Genomic DNA, 25,736 nt, shown 5'->3' with positions numbered 1-25,736 from the left:
CGCGAGAGCTGCATCCACGCCGCACATGGCGCAAACGCGTGTCGAGGGCCGAAAGAGGTCTATGTAAAGGATCGGATCTTAAAAAATTTGGTTGCTTAGCCGTGGTTTGAGACAATGATGACATCGTGAACTGAGATGCACAACGCCCTCGAGTCTGAAGGCAGACAGACATCAGCAGAAGGTAACACCCCCGTACCTAGCATTCTTCTGTTGTTCCTTCATGCATGTGCCTCTCAGAAAGTGGTAATTCATTTGAGTCAGGGTTTATGACACGTTTGGTAGAGATTTAGATTCATGTAAAAACGTTTCAGATCTAGATTATCTCTGAAAATATTTCTACCGTCACCTGCTGAAACTGTCTGGCTACAAGCCGTTTCAGATCTTAGATTTTCCCCGAAAACAACAACTATGAACTAGAATCTGTGAGAAACACCTTTTTAGTGATTCTTCCTAGTAGTGTTAAGATGAGGAATGGTGTTCCAGGGTGAAATATTTCTCGTTTTTTAGTGTTTGGCACGGATTTAGAAGAATCCGACGAGAATCAGAAACGATTCATCCATCCAAACGAGCCTTAATCCTATGTATAGAAAGGAAGTGAATGCACTACTTCTACTGTTAGTGTCACTGTGCAATCTCCATACATGTATGTGTCTGTTGTGCACCTTAACAATAGTATCGATTTTGAGTGACGCTCTATGGCATTACAGCAGAGGAGCATCTTCATCCTCCATTTACTTTGTTTTGATGGGCAAGAGAAGCGAAGCTTAAGCGGACGGGCTTGTGTTGAAATTAATCTCAGCCTTATCCCAAACGTGACCGAAAAAGAAGGGGAGTACATTTCCCCTCAAGCACTCTGATCGAGAGCCCCAACCAACAAATGGTTGCGGTCCCGCCTTGTGCTGCGTCATATAAACCAAAGGGGGGAGTCCCGTGAGCGTGCGACCACAATTCTCACGTTAGGCTAAATCTCCCCCCACATACCCTAATCTATCCGATCCTAAGAGCGCACAGTGAATAAGGTGGCTGCCGCCACATCGACCACGCCGGCGATCTGCACGGCATCAACAATCATCACCACACATGGCTACCACGAGGTGCTTGATTCTTGAGCTAGTGAATTCATGATGTTTAGGTAAAGTTTTATTATCTAACATTTGGTACTAGAGCAAAACTAATCTCTGATCAAGTCTTATCAGACCTAATTAGTTCAAGTTCATGTTTGGATGACATCTATTGACGATCAATTAGTCATGTATGATCATGTTTAAGTTTAATTGATGTGAATTAGGTTCGGCTAATGTTAATTAGGCCTAAATTAATCAAGTTTTAGTACTGTTGTTGTCAATTAAGCATGTTTAGGCCCTAATTGCTTCTGTTTAAGGTTTAATTGATGTGAATTAGCCCTAATTAGCATCAGATTAGACCCACATGTTCATGTATTAGGGGTTTTGACGCTCGGATTAGATGTAATTTATGTACATATGTGTGTTCTTGTGTGCCAATTGGCTCGGATTAAGGACTTTAGGGCATTTTTTTTACCTCGGGTAGCATTAAGAAGGGGAATAGGGGGAACCCGAAAAACCCTAAAGCAAACCCTAAAAAATTCCCCTTAATTCCCCAATCCAAGCTCCTTTTTTCCCAATCCCAAAACCCTAAGCCCCCACTTTGGAACCCCAGAGCAAGCAAGAAAGGGGCGAAGGTTTTACGGTTCTTAGCGCTCTTCGTCGTTGTCATGCCCGTCGGAGCCTTTCTTCTCCGGTGGGATCTCTCATCCTCTTGGGCACGTGGATCATCCGGACCTCCTTGCCTCCACTATCGGTGTGTGCACATAGCCTTCACGACACGCTGCCAAGCCAACTGATGGTGACATCTTCTTGCCCTCTCGCCCGATCTAGCTCTGACGCCCTCTCATCTCTCATGGCGGCCGCTGCCTCTCTCTCACTGCGGCCGCATTTTTCAGACGAAACGAGGAGGAATGCACTAGGGCCGCATTTAGAGCTACATCAGATGGACGTAAAGATGGCATTCCTTAATGGTGACTTGCAAGAAAATGTTTACATGGCTCAACCGAAAGGTTTTATTATCGAAGGCAAGAAACATTTGAGATGTCACCTTAAGAAATCAATTTATATTCTAAAGCAAGCGTCCAGGCAGTGGTATCTCAAGTTTGATAAAGTCATTAGAAATTTTGGTTTTAAAGAAAATGAAGTTGATAACTATATATATGTAAAGTTTAAAAGGGGAAAATTCATCGTCTTAGTTCTTTATGTGGATGATATCTTATTAGCTAGCAGCGATAAGGATGTTGTTTGAGACCAAGAGATTTTTTTCTTCTAATTTCGATATGAAGGATCTCAGTGAAGCCTTATGTTCTTGGCATTAAAATTCATCGAGAACGGTCCAAAGGAGTATTAGATTTGTCTCAAAAGGCATACATTGACAGAGTATTGAAAAAATACAATATGCATAAATGCTATGCTACGCCTATTGTTAAGGGCGATAAGTTTAGGAAATTTCAATGTCCGAGGAACCAACATTAAATTGATCAAATAAAGTCGGTTCCTTATGTTTCTGCTGTCGGAAGCATTATGTATGCTCAAGTATGTACACACCCTAACTTAACTTTCGTGACCGGGATACTTGGCAGATATCAGTCAAATCCAGGACCGGACCACTGGAAAGCCGTTAAGAAAGTCCTTCACTATTTGCAAGGCACTAAAAATTACGTGCTCATATTTAGAAAATCTGATAATCTCGAAGTTGTTGGTTATTCGGATGCAGAATTTGTGGGGTGTGTAGATACTAAGAAATCCATGTTAGGTTATATCTTCACCTTTGTTGGAGGAGCTATCTCGTGGGAAAGCTCCAAACAGACACTTACGACATCGTCAATGATGCAAGCTGAGTTTGTGGCATGTTATGAGGTTACCGGGCAGGCTGTATGGCTAAAGAACTTTATCCCAGGATTAAGAGTGGTCGACAGCATTACAAAACCACTTACATTATACTGCGATAATCAACCCGCAGTTTTCTATACGAGTAACAACAAGTTGAGTGGTGCTGCCAAACACATCAACATTAAGTATTATGTTGTGAAAGATAGAATTCAGGATCAAACAATAAGTGTCAAAGCATATAAGTACTAAGTCAATGCTTGCGGATTCACTTATTAAAGGTTTACCACCTCATATTTTTCGTGATCATGTTACCAGCATGGGGTTACTGAAAAGTCTATGATTCGGGATAAGAGGATCATAATGCAAACCAATTCCCATTAGTAATAATGAATTTTCATTTTGAGATGGAGTGATACACTATAGATTTTTGGGTTTCAGTGGCATTTCATTGGCCACTATAACGCTTTGCCTTGTTGTGCTATTTCATTGAGAATGGGCTTATGATGTTATCCTTACAATCAAGGGGAGAATGTTAGAATTGATCTTGGTCTTATCCCTAATGTGACTGAGAAAGAGGGGGAGTCTGTTTCCCTCCAGCGCTCTGATCGGAAGCCCCAACCAACATATGGTTGTGGTCCCACCTTGTGCTACGCCATATAAACCAAAGGGGGGAGTCCCGTGCGACATGCGATCACAATTCTCACATTAGGCTAAACCTCTCCCCACATACTCTAATCTATCCGATCCTAAGAGCGCATAGTGAACAAGGTGAAAGCCGCCGCCACGTCGACCACGCCGGCGATCTGCACGGCGTCAATAATCATCACCACACACGGCTACCACTACAACGACCTCATTGATCATCAACATGGCTTCACCGAACGCAGATATGCCTCACATTTCCACAACTAAGAGGTGCTTGATTCTAGAACTTCCACAACTAAGAGGTGCTTGATTCTAGAGCTAATGAATTCATGATGTTCAGGTAAAATTTTATAATCTAACAGTTTGTAGCCTAGTGGCAAAATTTCATTGGTGAAGGGAGCCGACAGGAGTTCGGCTCTTGTTCCGCATTCTAAAAGGTCTTCAAAGTAGATTGCACAGTAGAGAGTCGATGTAAAACAAAGAAGAAGAAGCAAAGCTTAAATTAATTTTGCTTAATATACTACTTGATTGCCTCACTTGCATTGAAGCATGCAGCACTCATACAGTTATATCCACACAGCCCCATCTTGGTCATCTATCACCACTAGTATTGAGTTTGAGTAACTCATTTTTTTCGTTTCACTTGCTGTCTCCCCTTTCTACAGTCACCTGCCTGCAAGGTGCAAGCTAGTGCAGGAGGCTCAGGGTCTCCAGCGGCTTAACAGCGTCGAGCCGGCGGGGAGGCGTCCGCGGCATCATCGGCACCGAAGGCTGTACGAACTTGCAGTTGGGGCACGCCGGGGAGGACTTGTAGAGCATGACGAGTAGGTGGCAGTTGACGCACGGCACGGCCACCATGTGGCCGCCGGAGCTTATGATGTTGGTGTCGTTGGCGACGGTGATGGGACTCCCCTTGCTTTCGAAGCTGGATGGGGTTGTGGATATGTTGAGCTCCAGGTTCAGGGTGCCCTGCTCCTCCATGGACTTGGGCCTCACCCACCTCTTGTTCATGGTCTTTCTGTTCAGGTAGTACATCCTCCCAGACTGCCACAAAAACGAAACATTTAAAGTGGTCATTGCCTCATTGGTCAAGAAGCAACATCAGCATGTAACCAATTTGAGTGCAGATGTTCTATGCATGCCGCTACGTCCTACGAGTTGCCATTTGCCTGACTTTCTAAAATATTGCTCTGCTTCTTCTGCCAGGTCAGCGACGCGGCAGCGACACGTAGGCGCCACGTTGGTATGCATGCCAACATCTGAATTTTCTGTGCAAATATTTTGCTATCTAAGAACTTGAGTGTATTTAAATACTCACATGTAGGTCGAGGCACTGCTCCCAGTCACCGAGCTGGAGCTCCAGGCCGCTTGCAAGGGACACGGCCTCCTCCCAGGCGAAGTGCTTCCTCTTCTTCCCGCCGCCGTTGCCGCCGTCCGAGTCCGACGACGAGCTCCTGGGGCTCTTCGCGGTGGCGAAGCCCGCCGACACCAGCGTCGTCGGCCCCAGCGACAGCTCCGGCTGCACCTCCATTTCCTTCACTGTAAGCAACTCTACCACCACTGCTGTCGTTTCTCCTGTGTGTAGTCACTAGCTAAGTAAGGTGCGAGAGTTTATACACTGTACAACACAAGTTGCCGGGTTCTGCTGCACCGGGATACGAATTTATAGAGGTCATGAGGGTGAGAGCGTGGGTAATGAACTGAAGCCGGAGGAGGAGATGAGGACGGGGAGGATTCACAATAAATGGGCTGCATCCAACGCCACAGTGAGGGGAGGGGAGGGTATGCAGCTAGCAGCCTGTGCATTTAAGGGTGGCAAGTAGAGTGAGTGACCTTAAATGGGCTCAGCTCAAATCCCTCCACCACCTCCCCATTTACGTCTCCTCCGCGCGCGGCCGGCCGGGCTGCCACTGCTGCTCAGCTAGCTCTAACTATTGGAGCTGCCTTTACACCCGCTGCCGCACCACCCGGCCGGGAGCTATATGGCTATTACGTGCGTACGTAGCCGTCATCAAATCTGTTGCCTTCTGATATGATCTTGCTGCGAGCCTGGCCTCCCTTGTTAATCAGTTGTAGCAGACGTACAAACTCTTCCCAGATCCCACAGAAGCTTGCTTGGCATGCTGGAAGTTGTAGCCATGGTCATAGGTTTGGCGCGAGATCACATGCAAGTGTGGTACGGTGTGCTTGCATGCATGGCATGGGAGTTAACGGTGGACGCAATTGGTGCAGCGCTCTCGTATACTATTACTGTAGTACTTCCTCATATTGTAAATGTAGTTCGTTTTAGATTTACACATAAGGATTAAGAAAGTATATCGAATGACCTTGTTGTCCCTTATTTATTCTGCATTAGAAAAGATAACTCATTCATTTGTGAGAGTGATAGTATTTATTAAACAAGCACAAGAAAGGAACAAAAGAGAAAAAAATGTATAAAAGTTTAAGAATGACTTATATTTAAAGAATAATTAAGGAGGCTAAAACGACCTATATTTGTAATCAGAGAAAGTGCTTCCTAAGGAGTATCTGAGAATATTAACACGGCTAATTCGAGCTAGCCGATAACTTCCCGTGTTTGTATATTTGAAAACCTTTGCTACTGTACACTATATAAGTGTGGTTTTTACCGTAAGATATGATTTTTTTTTTATATATGCTGGAGGACACTCTAGATATTTGGATATTTATCTGAAGACATCAAGATCATTAAAATAATATTTTTCCACTATATAGGAGAGAGAAACAGGATTAAATGTAAAAAATACTCTCAGGCCCACTAGTCTGATGAGAAAAAATCAAGAAAAAATTAGAGAAAAAATTAGAAAAAATAGAAAAAATCAGAAAAATAAAAAATCAGGGAAAATAGGGAAAATCCAAAAATAGAAAAAAAATTCGAAAAAATATGGCATCTTTGTACCAAGATTTTAAACTTTCTACTAAAATCAAATCCGACATCTTACATAAAACGCTAAGCAAGATGCTGCGCGAAGTGCATAGACAGAAGCAGCATCCCTCGTTGATTTGAAATCTTGGAATTTTAGTAGAAAGTTAAAAATCTCGGTGCAAAGATGTCGGATTTTTTCTATTTTTCCTGATTTGTTTCTATTTTTTCTGATTTTTCTATTTTTCTAAAAAATTTCTAATTTTTTCTGATTTTTCCTAATTTTTTCTAATTTTTCTCATCGAACAAGTGTGCCAGATGGTATTTCTAACATTTCATCCTATTTCTCTTCTATTCAGCCGAAAAGAATTATTTTAATATATGGTGTCTTTTGATAAATATCCATATTTATAGAGTGTTCATCAGTATACATTAAAAAATCATATCTTACAGCAAAAACTATATTTATATAGTGTCTTGTAGTAAAATTTTCATATATTTGGGAAATCTGCTGGATATATTAACAGCGTTGGAGTAGGGCTCATGTCATGCATGGCTCCTGATCAGCTTGCACCAGATAGTTAAAGATCGTGTTCGTGATGCGTACACGTACGTTCATGGCGATGAGCAGCAGTAAAGTCTCTATCGTACCGTCATCTCTTCGATCGATACCAACACCATTAACTCTCTGTTGCAGTAGAACGTAGTAATCATGAACTGCTTCTTGTGGGTGAGCATTCACGGCCATTGCATGTACATCCTAACTCTAACCCTTCATAAAAACCAGTCTCGCTCACCACCCCAAGCACCCATGCATGCATGCATGCATGCAGTACATAAATAAATATAGAGGACTAGGGCCAGGCAACGAACACATTAGGAAAGGAAATAAATGGGGCTTCGATCTTGGGCTCACAACCCGAAATTTCCACTGGCCTATGGTATATCACTATATTTATTTACATTAAGATTTATATTAAAGAGATAATTGAGAACATTATAAAGCGTTCTCTCCATTTAGAAATAATAGACGTATTTTTTTCGTTCTTCGAAGTTGAATTTTGACTAAAGTTTTAAAAAAATATCATTTATAGCTACAAAACCTAAAAATGTAAAATAATTTTAAATTATGAATCTAATTGTATAATTTTTATACACTAGATATTTTTATAATTTAATTAAATATTAATCAAAATATATAAAGTTTAACTTTTTAAAAAATAAATACGACTATTATTTTTAAATAGAAAAGGTATAAAAAGAAAGAATTAATAGATAAATTAATATCTGATAAGGTAGATGAACCATAAGTCACAAATCCATATGAACTTGTATTTCCCGACGACCCTTCTGCGATCTCCGTCCTGCCCTCCCCCTCTTTACCAGCGCCAACCATGGCAATAAATGGAGGCGCCTCTACCTTTGGTCGTTGGGACATGAATCCATTCAATGTTTGGCTATTAATTCTTCAGGACAACTTCATGATTTGATGTCGTCTCTTCTTCTTTGACAGGTCGGCCGATCCATCCTTGCTTATTTAGGTCGCTTCTAATACTTTATTTATTAGGTGATATTTTGAAAGAGAAAAAGTAAAAAATTATGGTTAAGAAATAAACTTTTAATTATAGGTGTTGTCTATTTCTTAGATCTTTCAAAGTAATTTATTATCTCATAATTATCTATGATTACATAAAAAGTTAGTTTCTTTTAAAAAAACTCCATATCTATTATCTTTAAAGAGCTTACCACACCACCTTTTTACTTATGTTGACACATAATTAATATTAAAAAACTAGTCATGTTAGAGCATTGGAGAGGCCTTAATAATACGCAGATGCATTTTAAAAGTTGTTCATGCATCGATCCGATGAGCAAGTTAACATCCGCATCATTATTTCTAAGGTTATCTTCAACAGGTTCGATTTCCAGTACTACAATACCCTGTAAAACACTGTAACATTCGAATTTGCTCGGTAGCTGATACGGTATCCAATGCTACAGTGTTAAGGAGAGAGAATCAGATATTTTAAATTTGCTAAAACACAATAATACTGTTTATAAAGATTGACTATGGTTCCGGAGGGAGGAGAAGAGTAATATAAGGTAGAAAATATGGTAGTTACTGAGGATAGAAAAAAATAAAAAGTACTGTAATAGTGTAAGAGAATGCTATAATAATATTATAAGGGATAAATTTTTAGAGTATTTACTGGAGATAGCCTAACTGTATTTCTACTTTGAAGACCATACGATGTGGATATAATTAGATGCTTAATTACGGCCTCGTGCTATTCTGTTGCTGTTGAATTGGATGGGCATAAATTTTTGGTCCACTGTTGATCATCATAGAAAATATCTTGAATTTGTAGGGTGCGCGTGTACAAGGCTACGAAGAAAAACCAAGGCAAATAAAATGTTCCTATATAATGTCTTTTAATGGATGATATGCACCTTCAGTAGTAATTTGAGCAATATTTGCTCATTGTTGCCCTCACCATGCTAAGGATGTGCTCTCAGACTAATTATAATGTGTAACTTTTAAAATAAATTGAAATAATATTTTATTTCTAGTTAATTAATGGTAATCCTGGAACATATGAACCCGCGTGTGATTATTTCCATTTATACCTTGACATTTGGTCATGACCTCTCCGGAAACCAGGCCCCGATAATTTTTTATTTTTTTTGCAAATTCCATGTATCAATGTTTTGAGAATCTAACTGAGTCGTAATACACAGATTCCCTCCGTTCAAGAATATAATACGTATTTTATTTTTTAAAAATCATCAAAAATAAACTTTCACCATTAATTTCTCTTATAATATGTTACTAATTAATGTAAAATCAATGTCATATTGAAAGTACTTTGAAATACAAATCTTTTGAAATAAATTTTTTATATTAAAGATGCATATAATTTCATTAATTTCCGTCAGAACTGATGAAGTTTGATTTTTTTCAAAACAAAATATGCATCACATTCTTGAGCGGGAGTGTATTTTTCATGAACAAAACAATGGAATTGGGTATTTAGGGTTTTGAACCGGCAAGTTTTCCAAAAGGAAACAAGAACTAGAACGGTTTTGGACTTCTGGTTTCTGAGCCAGATCTTAGCAGCTTGGAGCTCTGCTCTGTAGTACATAATTAACCATAGACCTCTGAAATGTTTTTCATAGACTATTATTTTAGTTTACAGACCCCGAAGATGCTTAATTCTTGAACATATGACAAGTGAGAAACAATTTTACTATAATACTAATACTACAGAAAAGGGTCATCCGCACCCTCTTCACTGATAGTTCAAAAATAACCGTCAGTGGTAAGATGTCACTGTCAGTTCACAAGCTCTAATGGCCGATCAATCATTCACTACGTGAAAAATAAACAAATGAGACAATTTGGTGATGGGTCATTATACGACCTGTCACTTATATCATCTTAGGTTAGGACCGGACATTGACCCATAACTAATAACAGGTCATCAGTAATTAGTCATAATATTACCTGTCACTTATCACATTAATAACTGGTCATAACTATACGCATCACTTATTACCTAGTCATAAGTGACGAATCTCCTTGCACCAATCATAAGTGACGGGTCTCCCTGTAACAATTATAAGTGATGAGTTATGCTACGACCCGTCACTTATGACTGGTATAGGTGACGGGTTATATTCTGACCCGTCACCAATGACTTAGCTCTCTTATAAGAGCTGGACATCTACTGTGCACACAAAACAGACTCAACAGTACTGCGCACACTATAGATCCGGCGATTTTGTTTGGTTTCACCATAGACTCTCTAATATCTTGTTGATTTGAAGTATGAATTGCTGCTAGGTCTTTGAAGGTTTGCATCTCCCTATTTCCTCCTCCTCTAACTCCTATTTAATCTTTATTTTTTGTATTTTGAGTTGTAATAGATCATTTTGCATCTTTATCCGAAATCTTAGTACAAGTGAGTTGTATTTATGTTAGATTTGATACTAAGTTGGCCCGATCTATCGCTTCATGTCACAGTTCTAGTGTAATTGTATAGAATTTTTAATTGCATGTTTAATCACCTAATTAAGATAATTGTTAATGAAGAATGAATATTTTTACATTGTAGATGGTGAACAGAAGTTGGATGTACCATGAGACCCAGACTTGTCCGGAGTACCTGAGCAGGGTGAAGTATTTTATGAGTGCTGCTTTGGCCAATATGAAAGATCATAGTAAAATGACAACATATTGTCCATGTCGCGATTGTAGGAATGATAAGAAATTTCCGAAACTAGATAATGTCTTTGCACACTTGATCATGTGTGGATTTAAAGGGAATTATACATGTTGGAACAAACTTGGTGAGGAAGGCCTTAACGAAGGAGAGATGGATCAGGGCCTCTATGCAGATAGTGTGGATCAAGGACTTACACTCGGTGATATAGATCATGATCTCAGGGACGAGGACATATTATGTTTCAATGATAATGATATCGAGGATTTTGTGGAGAATGTGGACAAGATGGCGCGGGATGTTGAGTGACATGACAAGTATAATAGTGGTGAGTGGAGCCAAGAAAAGTAAAGGGTCTTCTAAGAAGGTGGTGTGGTATTTTCCTATAATTCTTTGCCTGAAACGTTTGTTTGTCAACAGAAAGGAGACCCAATTGGTGTGTTGGCATAAGGAGAGTCGTAAGAACGACACAATGATATGGCCCCCGGCGAATTCCGCTCAGTGGCGAATCATTGATTGCATATTTGGTTGGTTTGCTGAAGAATTGAGAAATATTACGTTTGCTATGAGCACAGATGGCATGAATCCATTCGGTAACATGAGTACCTCACATAGCACCTGACCTGTTTGTATTATAGATCTACAACCTTCCACTCTAGCTTTGTAACAAGTGGAAATACATTATGTTGTCGATCTTGATATCAGGACTGAAACAACCTAGCAACGATATTGATGTGTACCTTAGGCCTTTAGTAGATGATCTTAAAAAACTCTGGTCGGAAGGTGTCGAGGTTTGGGATCAGTACAGGCAAGAGTACTTTACCTTGCACGCCATATTGTTTGTCACCATCAATGATCTACTAGCACTTCTTAACTTGTCAGGTCAGAGCAAAAGAAAAGGTAAAGCTTGCCCTATTGCTTAGATGACACATGCAGTTTGAGGTTGAACATGATAAGGACATCACTCCCTCGGATACATACAATGATCCTCCATTGAACTTTCAAGGTCCAATCACAAGAGCTCGCGCACGACAATTAAATTTAGAGGTGAGCTCGTTCCTAAGCAACTCTTTATATAATTTTGAGAATAGATTACTACCTAATGATTATGTGTTGGTTAGGAATCATGGAGAGGACAAGGAGACACATAGAGAAAGGCTTGGAGGCGTGGAGGAGCAGCTAGGACGTCCAACAACAGCAGGAGGTCCAGTCCAACTCGAGTCCGAATCAGCCTCGACCTCCAGGACCAGCGAGCAGTAAAATGGACGTCCAGGACGCATCCGGACTCCGTTTTCGACGATTCACATATGGTTGGAAAGATAATTTCATAAGGAAACCAATGGAATTGGTTTGAGGTCCAAATTCCTTCTGAGTCAACGGGAAACGTCGAAACAAGTCAGCATCCAGAATCTGTCCCGGTGCTGCGTCACCGTTTTTGGTCCGTTGGGCCATGTATCGTGTTGGAGTCCATTAGGGACATGTCCAGGGGTCCTTGGCCGACCCTAATCCTTTATATACAGTAGCCGCCGCCCTAATTAGGGTTGGGTTTTGCTTAGATTATTCTGTCAAGAACAGTTTCGCCGTTTCGTCGGTTTGTGAGACCCCAACTCGTGAGATTAATCATTCATCTGCAATTTGGTTGCATTCTTCCTTGTTCTTGCTTGTGTTCTTCGATTCGCAGGCAAGGATTTTAGCCTTCTTGGCGAGGTCAACCGTGCAACGCCGGTTGATAACCAGAGGAGACGTGGTGCTGCGATTGCGGGGTTTCGGATCGTGTTGTTCGGAAGCCGGATCGACTTGTGTCTCGTTTCCACCAAATCGAGAGTTACCAGAACCTTTCGGAAGATCGGGAACCCTTGTTCATATTAAGTGGTATTCAGAGCTTCAGGTATACCGTCAGGTTCATATCTACCCTTAGTTTCGAGTGTTTTCGCCTTCGTTCCATAGTCCACTGCCATATCGTTTTTTTTCCTGTCCTACAACCCTTCCGCGCCTTTAGGTTTTGCATATTTCAGTTTCAGAGTTCGTCGTGTTGAGTTTGTGTCCTGGTCAAGGTCTTGTTGCTGGTTAGGTCGTGTTAGAGTCCAGTTCGTGTGTTTTCCCCCACCGTTTCCATCAAACCCTAGCCTCCGTCGCATATTTTCCCCACTTTCTTCCCGTTTTGTCCTCTAATTCGGAGTCGTTTCTCAAATCGGGCATAACTTTCGCATACGAACTCCGTTTTCAGAAAAGTCATAGAGTTTTTCGCATCGAAACAGCGTTTCGGATCCGTTCGTCCCCGGCCTTGCCGGGTTCGGCGAAATCAGAATTCCCAAATTCGCCTCCGAAGTTTGAGTTTTCAATTTCCAAATATTTTTCTCATTTTACGGCTGAACTTCAGAAAATTCTACAGGTCACGTCTTTCACTTGTTTAAGCTCAAATTTTCTGTGGTTCCCTCTTGTGTGCTCCTAAGTGAAAGTCGAATTTTCCCAAAAAAACAACGACAGCCCAAAAAAATAGAAAAAAGAGAGGGGCAAAAGAGGAACAATATCTAGAGGAGCACATAGAGAAGGGCAAAGTGAGCTGTGTTAGCGTGTGCTGTTTAGTTCTTTATTTCTGTTGCTCTTGCTATCCATCATACTTGTTTCTCCACCTTGTTTAACACACATACTTGGTACTTGCAACACTTTAGGCCAGCAACGAGAACAAGTACTTGGGACTATAATTCAGCATTACTATCTGTTTCTGATTTGTGTTCCACATATATATATTTGTTCTCTTTGTGTGCCTTCCAAGCCCCACAGATTCTTCTGAACAGCACTGGTTTGCATCCCTGCAATCGCTCGCACGCCTTCCAGGTATCCTTTGCTTTGCTGGTAAGAACCCTGGTAAGAGCTTGGTAAGGTGTCTACCTTTGCTGATCTTGATTGAGAGGCACCACTCCATCTTTGTAGTACGATTATTAGGGATAACCTTCACTGTTTGTTGTTGTGTTTGTTTCCACAATGTCAGTTGAAGGAGATAAAACGCCAAAGGACTTCAAGGAGTGTGTCAGCCAAGAGCAGCTACAAGCTGTTGTAGACAATGCTCAGAAGGAGATGAGGGAGATAGTCATCAAGGCTGTCACTGAAGCGATAATTGAGATGAAACTCGCAAACGCGGTTGAGCAGGTGGACAAACGGTTATCCGAGCTCACCGACAGGGTAAATGCTTTGGAAAACCGTCCTGTGCACAACGAAGATGTGAATGGAAGCAACACCGGTGATGAGTTGTATGATGACGATGTTAATGTTGATCCAGCGGCGACATTGCAAAACAGATTACGGCGTCGTTTTCGCACTAACACCACAGGTATGGGTGGCGTTCCACATCACCACCACCATCGAGGTATGTATAATCGAGCTCCTGAAGATCCTTATGCTAAGGTTAAATTTACTATACCTTCTTTTTCGGGACATTATGATGCTGAGGGATATCTTGATTGGGAGATGACAGTAGAGCAAAAATTTAGTGCCCATCAAGTACCTGAACAACATAGAGTTAGACAAGCCACTAGTGAGTTTAAAGATTTTGCTATTATTTGGTGGACTGGTTTAGCTGCAGATGGTGCCACACCTCGTACATGGGAAGAGCTTAAGGTTGCTATGCGTGATAGATTTATTCCCCCATCTTATCATAGAGACTTGCGTAAGAAATTGATGCGCTTAGAACAGGGAGATAAATCTGTGCAGGATTATTATGGTGAGCTTCAAAAGGGCTTGATGCGTTGTGGCATAGTAGAGGGAAACGAAGATTCTATTTGTCGATTTTATTCGGGTTTGAGACGTGAAATCCAGGATATTATTGATTATAAAGAATTTAACAATGTCAACCAGTTGTTTCAGTTTGCTATGCTTGCAGAGAAGGAGTTGCAGGGGCGTGAGCAGCAGGGCAAGTACAAGGCCAGCACCACATACACGCCGCGCACAGGACCATCATTTGGGCTGTCCAAACCATCCACTTACAGGGCTCCCTCACCAGCGAGCAAGCAACAAGCAGCTACGACACCAAATCCTGTCACTACACGACCTTCGGGCTCAGGTAAAAATTCTGTTTTGCAGGGACCTTCCAAGAGTGCTTCCTCTGTTGCATCAACGGGACGCACCTCTGGCATTCAATGCCGTCGCTGCCATGGATTCGGTCATGTGCAGAAGGATTGCCCAAGTCAGCGGGCATACATTGCAACGGAAGATGGGTACATCAGCGCCTCTGACATTGAAGAAGAAGAAGAACCAGTTGTTGAGGAGAGCAACGAAATCTTGGGCAGTGATGACACAGCGACCTATAGGAGCATCATTGTGCAGCGGGCGCTCAGCACAAAGGTACAACAACCAGAGAAGCTGCAACGCCATAACTTGTTCCAGATTTTCTTCGTCATCCAAAATCGGCGAGCACGTGTCATCATCGATGGAGGTAGTTGTAATAATTTGGTGAGTTCAGATTTGGTCAAGAAGCTTGGCTTGACCACACGCCAACACCCCCATCCATATAATCTTCAGTGGTTTAATGATGCTGGAAAAGCTAAGGTAACACAAACTTACAGAGTTTCTTTTTCCATTGGTTCCTATGCTGATTATGTTGACTGTGATGTGGTACCTATGGAAGCTTGCTCACTTTTATTGGGTCGACCTTGGGAATTTGATAATGATGCTATACACCATGGTAGAAGTAATACATATACTTTTATGCATAAAGGAAAGAAAATTACTTTGGTTCCTATGACCCCTGCTGAAATTGTACAAGCTGATAAAGAACGAGCTGCTAATTTGCGTGATACTAAATCTGAAAATCAGCAAGTTGCTAATTCTCTTTACCCACCTAAAAAGGATAAGTCTGCACCTAGTTCTAAGGTACAGGGCATAAAATTGAAGGGTGGTGTTATACTTGCACTAAAAAGTGACCTTGCTGAAATTTCTAATAATGATATTTGCTACACCTTGGTTTGCAAACGAGTTTTGTATTCGCTTGATGATGTTATTAGTTCGATACCTCCTGCTGTCACTAACCTTTTGCAGGAGTATGAGGATATTTTCCCAGCTGAGATACCCCCGGGACTGCCACCTATGAGAGGGATAGAGCATCAAATCGATTTGATCCCGGGAGCAACATTGCCAAATCGTGCTGCGTATCGAGCCAATCCCGAGGAGACTAAGGAAATTCAGCGGCAAGTCCAAGAGCTTTTGGACCGCGGGTATGTACGTGAGAGCCTTAGTCCTTGTGCTGTTCCTGTGATTTTGGTTCCTAAGAAAGATGGTACTTGGCGTATGTGTGTTGATTGTAGAGCCATCAATAACATTACTATTCGATATCGCCATCCTATTCCTAGACTTGATGATATGCTTGATGAGTTGTGTGGCTCTGTAATTTTTACAAAGATCGACTTGCGTAGTGGTTACCACCAAATTAGAATGAAACTTGGAGATGAATGGAAAACAGCTTTCAAAACTAAATTCGGATTATATGAGTGGTTAGTAATGCCTTTTGGTTTAACTAATGCACCTAGCACTTTCATGCGTTTGATGAATGAGGTTTTAAGAACTTTTATTGGACGATTTGTGGTGGTTTACTTTGATGACATATTGATTTATAGCAAGTCTTTGGATGAACATATGGATCACTTACGTGCTGTTTTTAATGCTTTACGTGATGCACGTTTATTTGGTAACCTTGAGAAGTGCATCTTTTGCACGGATCGAGTCTCTTTTCTTGGCTATGTTATTACTCCACAGGGAATTGAGGTGGATGAGATGAAAATTGAAGCCATAAAGAGTTGGCCGGTGCCCCAAAACATCAAACAGGTGAGAAGTTTTCTTGGACTTGCAGGTTTTTATCGTCGTTTCGTGAAGGATTTCAGCGCCATTGCTGCCCCCTTACACGAGTTGACAAAGAAAGGTGTGGTGTTCCATTGGGGTAAGGCACAAGAGGAATCCTTTGACACTTTGAAGGACAAGCTTACGCACGCGCCATTGCTGCAACTTCCAAATTTTGGTAAGACCTTTGAGATAGAATGTGATGCTAGTGGAGTTGGCATTGGAGGTGTTTTGATGCAAGAAGGTAAGCCCGTTGCATACTTTAGCGAAAAATTGCATGGCCCTGTTCTTAATTACTCTACGTATGATAAGGAATTGTATGCACTTGTACGTTCTTTAGAGACGTGGCGTCATTATTTGTGGCCTAAAGAATTTGTTATACATTCAGATCATGAATCGCTTAAGTATCTTCGTTCTCAAAATAATCTGAATCGTAGACATGCTAAGTGGGTTGAATTTATTGAATCTTTTCCTTATGTTATCAAACACAAGAAAGGGAAGGATAATATAATTGCTGATGCTTTGTCTAGACGATATGCTTTGTTGTCCCAACTTGATTATAGAATTTTTGGACTTGACTCAATAAAAGAACAATATGTGCTTGATCCTGATTTTAAAGATGTATTGCTGAACTGTAAAGAGGGACGTACATGGAACAAGTTTGTGATCAATGATGGATTTGTGTTTAGAGCTAACCGTCTATGCATTCCAGTTGGTTCCGTTCATCTTTTGTTGTTGCAGGAAGCACATGGAGGAGGATTGATGGGATATTTTGGTGCTAAGAAGACGGAGGCTATGTTGGCCACACATTTCTTTTGGCCAAAGATGAGGAGAGATGTTGAGCGGTTCGTGGCACGCTGTACCACATGTCAAAAGGCTAAGTCTCGCTTGAATCCACATGGTTTGTATATGCCTCTTCATGTTCCTTCTATTCCTTGGGCAGATATTTCGATGGACTTTATTTTGGGATTGCCTAGGACTAAGAGAGGGAGGGATAGCATTTTTGTTGTTGTGGATCGTTTTTCTAAGATGGCACATTTTATACCTTGTCATAAAAGTGATGATGCCGTTTATATTGCTGACCTCTTTTTCAAAGAGATTGTTCGCTTGCATGGTATGCCTTCTACTATTGTTTCAGATCGCGACGCTAAATTTTTGAGTCACTTTTGGCGCACTCTATGGAATAAGTTGGGTACAAAACTATTGTTTTCTACTACTTGCCACCCACAAACTGATGGCCAAACGGAGTTAGTGAACCGCACTTTGGGTACCATGTTGAGAGCTATTTTGAAGAAAAATTTGAAGATGTGGGAAGAATGTTTGCCCCACGTGGAGTTTGCTTATAATCGGGCAACACATTCTACCACCAAGGTAAGTCCTTTTCAGGTAGTGTATGGTTTTACCCCTCGCGCTCCTATTGATCTTTTGCCTTTACCTACCACTGAAAGAACACATAGTGATGCTAGTGCACGTGCTGATTTTATTCGTAAGTTGCATGAAACAACTAAAATAAATATCGAAAAGATGAATGAAAAGTATAGAATTGCTGGTAGTGAAGGTAGGAAAGAAGTCAAACTTGAACCAGGTGATTTAGTGTGGTTACATTTAAGAAAAGATAGGTTTCCAGAGCTGCGTAAGTCTAAATTAATGCCAAGAGCTGCTGGTCCTTATAAGATAATTGAGAAAATAAATGATAATGCATATAAACTTGAGTTGCCACCCGAGTTCGGGGTTAGTCCTTCTTTTAACATTGCAGATTTGAAACCTTACTTGGGAGCCGATGATGAGCTTGAGTCGAGGACGACTCCAATTCAAGAGGGGGAGGATGATGAGGACATCACTCCCTCGGATACATACAATGATCCTCCATTGAACTTTCAAGGTCCAATCACAAGAGCTCGCGCACGACAATTAAATTTAGAGGTGAGCTCGTTCCTAAGCAACTCTTTATATAATTTTGAGAATAGATTACTACCTAATGATTATGTGTTGGTTAAGAATCATGGAGAGGATAAGGAGACACATAGAGGAAGGCTTGGAGGCGTGGAGGAGCAGCTAGGACGTCCAACAACAGCAGGAGGTCCAGTCCAACTCGAGTCCGAATCAGCCTCGACCTCCAGGACCAGCGAGCAGTAAAACGGACGTCCAGGACGCATCCGGACTCCGTTTTCGACGATTCACATATGGTTGGAAAGATAATTTCATAAGGAAACCAATGGCGTTGGTTTGAGGTCCAAATTCCTTCTGAGTCAACGGGAAACGTCGAAACAAGTCAGCGTCCAGAATCTGTCCCGGTGCTGCGTCACCGTTTTTGGTCCGTTGGGCCATGTATCGTGTTGGAGTCCATTAGGGACACGTCCAGGGGTCCTTGGCCGACCCTAATCCTTTATATACAGTAGCCGCCGCCCTAATTAGGGTTGGGTTTTGCTTAGATTATTCTGTCAAGAACAGTTTCACCGTTTCGTCGGTTTGTGAGACCCCAACTCGTGAGATTAATCATTCATCTGCAATTTGGTTGCATTCTTCCTTGTTCTTGCTTGTGTTCTTCGATTCGCAGGCAAGGATTTTAGCCTTCTTGGCGAGGTCAACCGTGCAACGCCGGTTGATAACCAGAGGAGACGTGGTGCTGCGATTGCGGGGTTTCGGATCGTGTTGTTCGGAAGCCGGATCGACTTGTGTCTCGTTTCCACCAAATCGAGAGTTACCAGAACCTTTCGGAAGATCGGGAACCCTTGTTCATATTAGAACAACTCAAAGAAAATAGTGTACATGTGGCATCAATGTTTCCTTCGCAGGAAGCACTGGTACCGAAACATGGATAAGTAGTTCGATGACACAAGGAAGAGAGCGTTACCTCCAAGGCATTTAAGCGGAGAAGATGTCCACAATCAGGTTAAGAATATCAATATTGTTCTTGGCAAGCAAAAACCATCATCCAAGGATGATGAACAAAAAAGAATGTGGAATAAGAAATCAATACTATTCAAGCTAGAGTATTAAAAACAATTAGATGTTCGTCACTTTATCAATAATATGCATGTAAAGAAGAATATCTGTGAGAGTATGATTGGTGCATTGCTCCAAATGAAGGGAAAATAGAAGGATCATGAAACGCATGAGCTAACCTTGAAGAAATGGGCTTAAGGCCGGAGCTCCATGAACATGATACAGATAAAGGAAAATACCTACCCCAGCAGCTATCACTCTTTCAAAGAAGGGGAAAAAGAATTCTATGAGTTCGTGCACAATGTGAAAGTTCCCTCCGGTTACTCGTCCAACGTCATAAGACTTGTTTCGGTGAAAGAGCTGAAAATAAATTTCGCCATGATAAAGCTGTCACACCCGGTTTTAACGGCGAAAATGAGATGCAGCTTATGTGTGCCTAGGATATTCAACACACATAAGGACGTCAAAGGTGAAGTAACAAAAGCAATACTTTTATAGAGTAAACGTTAAACTCTTACAACAATTGACATATATTGTCTTCTATAAAGATATCTGCAGCGGAACAGAAGCACTGGTGCCCAATAACACCACAAGCAACCGATCGGGAGACACACGCCTAGAACGTTACAACCTCGTCATGATAGTCTTCAACATCTTCACTCACTGAGCAGCAACACACATGTCGTATGGTGTAGGGAAAATAGCAAGTGTGAGCACATGACGCGCTCAGCAAGTTTGGGAAAGATAATGATATGTAGGCTTATATTAAGAATAGGTTAACACATGGTATATTTGCGTAAATACGAGTAATGAAAAGATATTTGGACTCAAAAGCATTAAACAATTATTAAGTGAATGTAAACCATAAGGCCAACACATAGCATACAGGGCTTCCCACCTTGCATACCATAACCGTCTAGTACTCTCTATACTATAACCAAAACCATAAACATCTAGTACTCCCTGTACCAGAACCATAACCACAACCATCTAGTACTCCATGTACCAGAACCATAACCACAACAAAACCCATAACCACAACCCATAATCACAACCCACTAATCATGTGAGGATCCAAGTCTCTCATAACCGTGAGCACGGTTGTTATAACAGTTTTACACTCTGCAGAGGTTGTTCAACTTTACCCACAAGTCAGTGAATTCCATGTTACCGTGTTTGCAAGACACTTAACACACGCCAGTGGTGTGCCGCCAGGAGATCACTACGAAGCATTGTCCATTGATTAGGTCCTGGTACTCCAACGAATACCAACCAAGTGTCTAACCAATATGCTAAGCCTTACCCATATCAGCCTCGTGGTTGGTACGGTGATTCTTGGGTTGTCGTTCCACGAACCGGTCCTTATATGTGACACTTGGGCAAAGACTTTTCAACTACCCAACAGGGAAATAACCGACAAAATCTAACATCTCTACTCGGAACGTATCCACAAGCCCACCACCATTATCAAACCAACGGGGAAAATAACCAACAAATTTCTTGGAACGTATCCAAAAGCCCACCACATAAACCACCATAATCAAACCAACTCCTTGCCCAAGTCCTAGGGTTCCATGTTACTAATAAGTTCATCATCACCATTGCGTATATCCACTAAACATATATATGACACTTCCCAACATCCCAAAAGCATGGCTAAGCAATTCTACCCAAGAAACCCATATCAACTACCACTTAGGCTTCAAAGAATGTAAAGAAAAAACTAGGTAAACCCTAATATAGGTGACTACCCATCATATTAATAGACATTGCATGCAATTTTATAAAACAAAACATTTAAAAACATAGGTCAATATAATCAAGGACACTTGCCTTTTACCTAATGTTGCTCAGTGTTGCCGAAATCTTGGTCTTGAAGTCCCTTGATCTGCTCCGGAATGTTATCGACTAATCGCGAGAACTACCGACAAATAACACAAAGTAAATACTAAGAACAACATACCAAATATCATTAAAACACTTTAAAAACACTATGATTGGATAGGTAAGATTTTAGAAACATTTAGACATAAGAATTGCTTAAATCGGAGTTAAGATGAAAAGAGAACAACTTTCGAGAGATGGATTAGACTGAAAAGGAAATGCTAATTTTCCGGAACTATCTTCCTATGGGAAAGGTTTTATTGCACAATCACTGTGTCAGGCTTGACAATATTATTGCGCAAGATTCAAGAAGTGTAGGGCATAATAGATTTGTTGACTAGGCTAAGGAGAATGATGTGGTGCTAACTTGGCATGCTATGCATGTACCATCTTGGATTAAAAAAGGGATACGCTGAGATCTAGTATCGACCACCTATGACGGATCAAAAAGGCCGAAGGTTGCACTTCTAGGTTAAGGATACTACTGGTGACTCTATGTAGCGGTGGTGGTTCGGTTTTCGTCGAAGATGGCGATCCGTCGCGTGGCCATAGACATTGATGTCGGGCTTTAGTGGTGTTTCAGTGAAACGAGAGAAGCATAGCGTAGAACGCGGAAAGAATAAATTAACGGTATGTTTTGTTTTGAAAGGGGTCATCCAAGGTAGTGGCAAAACAGCGATGACTGCTGCTAGGTTTGGTGGTGACCGTGAACAGATGCAGGAACGAAGACGCTCACGTTCCCAGAGATTGGCTATGAAATTTGAGAAATCATTTGAACAGAGATGCTCATGTATCCCGGGAACACAATGCTACGGCATAGTTTTGGGTAGATCATCTACTGAGAGGAAGAATGATCAGCAGAGATGTGACGGGTGATGGCTACGACATGCTATGGTTGGCAATGGTGTCCTGGTCGTGTCGCTGCACAAACGGGGATGGGCTCCTAGGTCATGTAGAAGACTCCATAGGACACACCGTGATGCGGTTGGTGCATCCATATGACTTTCGGATTGACGGGGAACGCGGATGCAAATCCAGTGCGCGCGCAGAACGTGTCTAGAAACTGGACAACGGGTATGTCAACCTTGATTACAGTGGTTTAGCTGCTCTACTGGCTGTGACCTGGTTAGTGAGGGCGTGAGGAACATCATGGGACATGCACCGGAGAAAGGGCTTGGTGATTTGACCTCTGGTTGGTCGGGAACGTCGATGCTAATTGGCTACAGCGCGGCTGTCTGCGATGGCAACGACTGTGGCAATGTAGATCGGGCTTTGGCCGGGGCTAGGGCTTGGCTAGGAACTTAGTATGATGCTAAAACAGTAGTAAGGGAGGAGAAGAAGTGGTCCTCACCTTGCTTTGATGGTCTAGGAAGGAGGATTCGCGGAGAAGACGACGTGGTAGCATATCACGGGCGGCGGCGGCGATGGCTCCAGTGAACGACGTCGCACGGACAGGGCAGCAGCGACTTCTAGGGTTTGGTGGCATTGAATAGGGGTAGGAGAGGGCGTGCAACTCATATTTATAGGGCTAGGGACGGCTAGTTGAGGTGGAGTCCAAGCCAAACACGAATCGGATTCAAGTTCGAGTCGGTTACGGTTTCCTTTTTTGCAGCTCTCTATTCGGAGGATAATATCTTCATTGTCCGGACTCCAAATTGGATGTTTCTTGACTCTAAATTGTAGTACTCGAAACGATCTACAACTTTGGTAGTCATTGAAACTTCTGAAAACGTCATCTTGATTTCAAAAAATGCACCACAAGATAAACTGTTTAAACTTGGACTTATCTGCGCAGCACTGATTTCGGGGGCCATAACATCTAACTCTATTATCAAAAAGAGGACTTCCATAGGTTCAAATTGAAGCACTTGACGAGACCTAGAACTTTGATATTTTCAAGATTTGCATTTGAGGCCATTTTGAACTCCGAAACTTCATGGAAAGATGAGGCTGTCCAGGACTTCGCAAAAATTTGCAGATTTCGTGGATCCTTTGTTGGGCCATCTAGAAGACTTGGCTGAGAGTTTGGACTTGAGCAAGATTAAGCCCAAATACACTTTAGGTATATCTAGGGTTTAGAAAAGAAACTTTTGCAGAGAAATTTGAATAGGGTTTGAATTTGAATTGAGTTTAGAGTGAATTTAAGAGAAACAAAAAATGAGGTTGAATAAGAATAGGAGTGGATAAGGAATTTGAATTTGGATTTGTGCAGAATTTAAAAAAGAGGAGAGATTGACCTTAAACAAGAATTTGGATAATATTTGAACTGAACTAGAAAAGGATCAGGTATGATCAAGGATTGAATAGATGATGAATTCAAAGATTTTGAATCCAACCATTAATATCCTTAACTTATTCACTACTGAGTTTTGTAAAAACCTTTTCAAAATCTTTTTCACACAAAACGCCAAAGAGAAAAAAAAGAACTCTAAAATGCATTTACCTGGCTCCTAGCAAACTCAGCATGCAATGCACACAAAATAATAACCTATATTGATTGATTGTTTAAGAAAATAGGTTTTAAACCTATTCTACTGGTGAAGCTATTCAATGATCTTGGAAAATTTTTAAAAGTTGTAAATTCTGAAATCAGGGTGTTACAAAAGCCCCATGATTGCTATGTGATGATGACATCACTGCTTATGGTAGCTATTATGAACATCCTCTCAATTAAGGTTCGCAAGGCTATCCTGAGCCAGTACTTTTTCTTTAATGCAATTGAACAAAAGGTGCTCAATCCAGAGTCACTGGAGGAGTTAAAAAAAAAGACACTTTGAGACTCTATGTATTATTAGGTGTATTTCTTATTATCCTTTTTCAATATATTGGTACATCTCACTGCTCACCTTATGAAGGAGATACACTACCTTGACCCCGTGTTCTTGCATCACATGTTTCCGTACGAGAGATATGTGAGCATTCTCAAATCGTACGTAAGTAATTGAGCCATTTCGAGGGATGCATCATGCATGGTTAAGCAATGGAGGAGGTATTAGAGTGGTCTGTTGATTACATTGACCCGAATAACCCAATTGGCATGCCTAAGTCTTGCCATGAGAGGAGACTTGCAGGTGTAGGGGTTCTTGCGAAGAGGGCAGTAACTCCTAATCCGAAAGTATATGACCAAGCTTATTTCCTCGTGCAGCAACAAATGAGCGAAATGTGCCCATATATCGATGCACAAGCATATGCTACTTGAAGAGAACTCGTGGCAAACCAAAGCTTGGGTTGCAAGGCAACATATACGAAGGTTCGCGACTTGGTTCTGAGATCGAATCAGACAATTGAGTACCGATGCAACTGATCTGATAAGAAACTGGCATCGGGTCTTATATACACAATTATGACATATCAAGGGTACGATATAAACATATACACATTTTACACGGTTTCCAAGATGAGAAGAGCATATACCAGAACAATAGTGTCTGTATAGATGCTTATGGCAATGACATGCAGAGGGACACATACTATAGTCAAATAGAGGAGATCTCAGAGCTGAACTACTTGAGATTCAGGGTAGCCCTATTTCGGTACCGTTGGGTACATGGGGCAAAGGCGTCACTAATGACAAGTATGGATCCACTTAGTGTTGATCTCAAACATGTCGGATATAAGTCTGAACCCTTCATACTCACTAATGACGTTCGCTAAGTCTTTTATATGACTAACAAAATAAAGAAGAAACACCATGTGGTTCTTGCTGGGAAAAGACGCATCGTCCGAGTTGCAAACATTGTTGATGATGATGAGTTCAATCAATTCAATGAAATCTCCCTTTTTGCTATTACAATTGTGCCACACCTTTCACCAACCGAGAAAACTCCATTCCTGTGCTTCGACCATAACCAAGGGATCCATGTCAAGAAAGCACGAAAATGACGAATTTGAACTTGAGTGTCAAATTTGAATTTGTATATATATTAAATTTGTAATATTAATGTCAAATTTTAATTATAGGTGTCAAGTTATTTTAATTTTTAATATTAATATCAAATTTGAATTTCAGGTTTCAAGTTATTTGAATTTGTAATATTAATGTCAAATTTGTAATATTAATATCAAATTTGTAATGAGTGACACATGATACTATTAACCCGTCACTTATTAGAATGAATAGGTGACGGTTGAATAATATCATCTGTCACCTTTAACTGTATTCACCCATCACTTATTATAAGCCATAGGTGACGGGTTACTTCATAATCCGTCACCTATGACCTATATGTATGTATAGGCTGAGTCCCCACGCGTCCTCCTTCATGTCATTTTGCCTAAGTCATTTCTCTCGTCTGCGCTATGGTTCGCCGCCGCACATGGAGCCCAGTCGCCCAAAGCTTCTTCACCGCCCTCAGAACCCCGCCACACTCAGAGCCCCACCACCCTCTGCCCTCCACCATGTGACCTCGAGCCACCTTCCAGCACCTG

The 25,736-nt window shown here is 41.3% G+C and overlaps 1 protein-coding gene across 1 annotated transcript; it reads right to left on the bottom strand.

Moving 5' to 3' along the window:
- Positions 1-4,014: 4,014 nt before the first annotated feature.
- Positions 4,015-5,326, bottom strand: LOC133900661 (uncharacterized). Its single transcript, XM_062341863.1, has 2 exons — positions 4,861-5,326; positions 4,015-4,586 (listed from the first exon to the last, which is right to left on the bottom strand). The coding sequence occupies exons 1-2, from the start codon at positions 5,071-5,073 to the stop codon at positions 4,230-4,232; spliced, it is 570 nt and encodes a 189-aa protein (XP_062197847.1). The 5' UTR covers positions 5,074-5,326; the 3' UTR covers positions 4,015-4,229.
- Positions 5,327-25,736: the final 20,410 nt, after the last annotated feature.

This window comes from Phragmites australis, chromosome 19 (genome assembly GCF_958298935.1).
Source record: "Phragmites australis chromosome 19, lpPhrAust1.1, whole genome shotgun sequence".
Lineage (NCBI taxonomy): Eukaryota > Viridiplantae > Streptophyta > Magnoliopsida > Poales > Poaceae > Phragmites > Phragmites australis.
The sequence above is the reverse complement of the archived record's forward strand: the minus strand, read 5'-3'. Positions and strand labels throughout refer to the sequence as shown.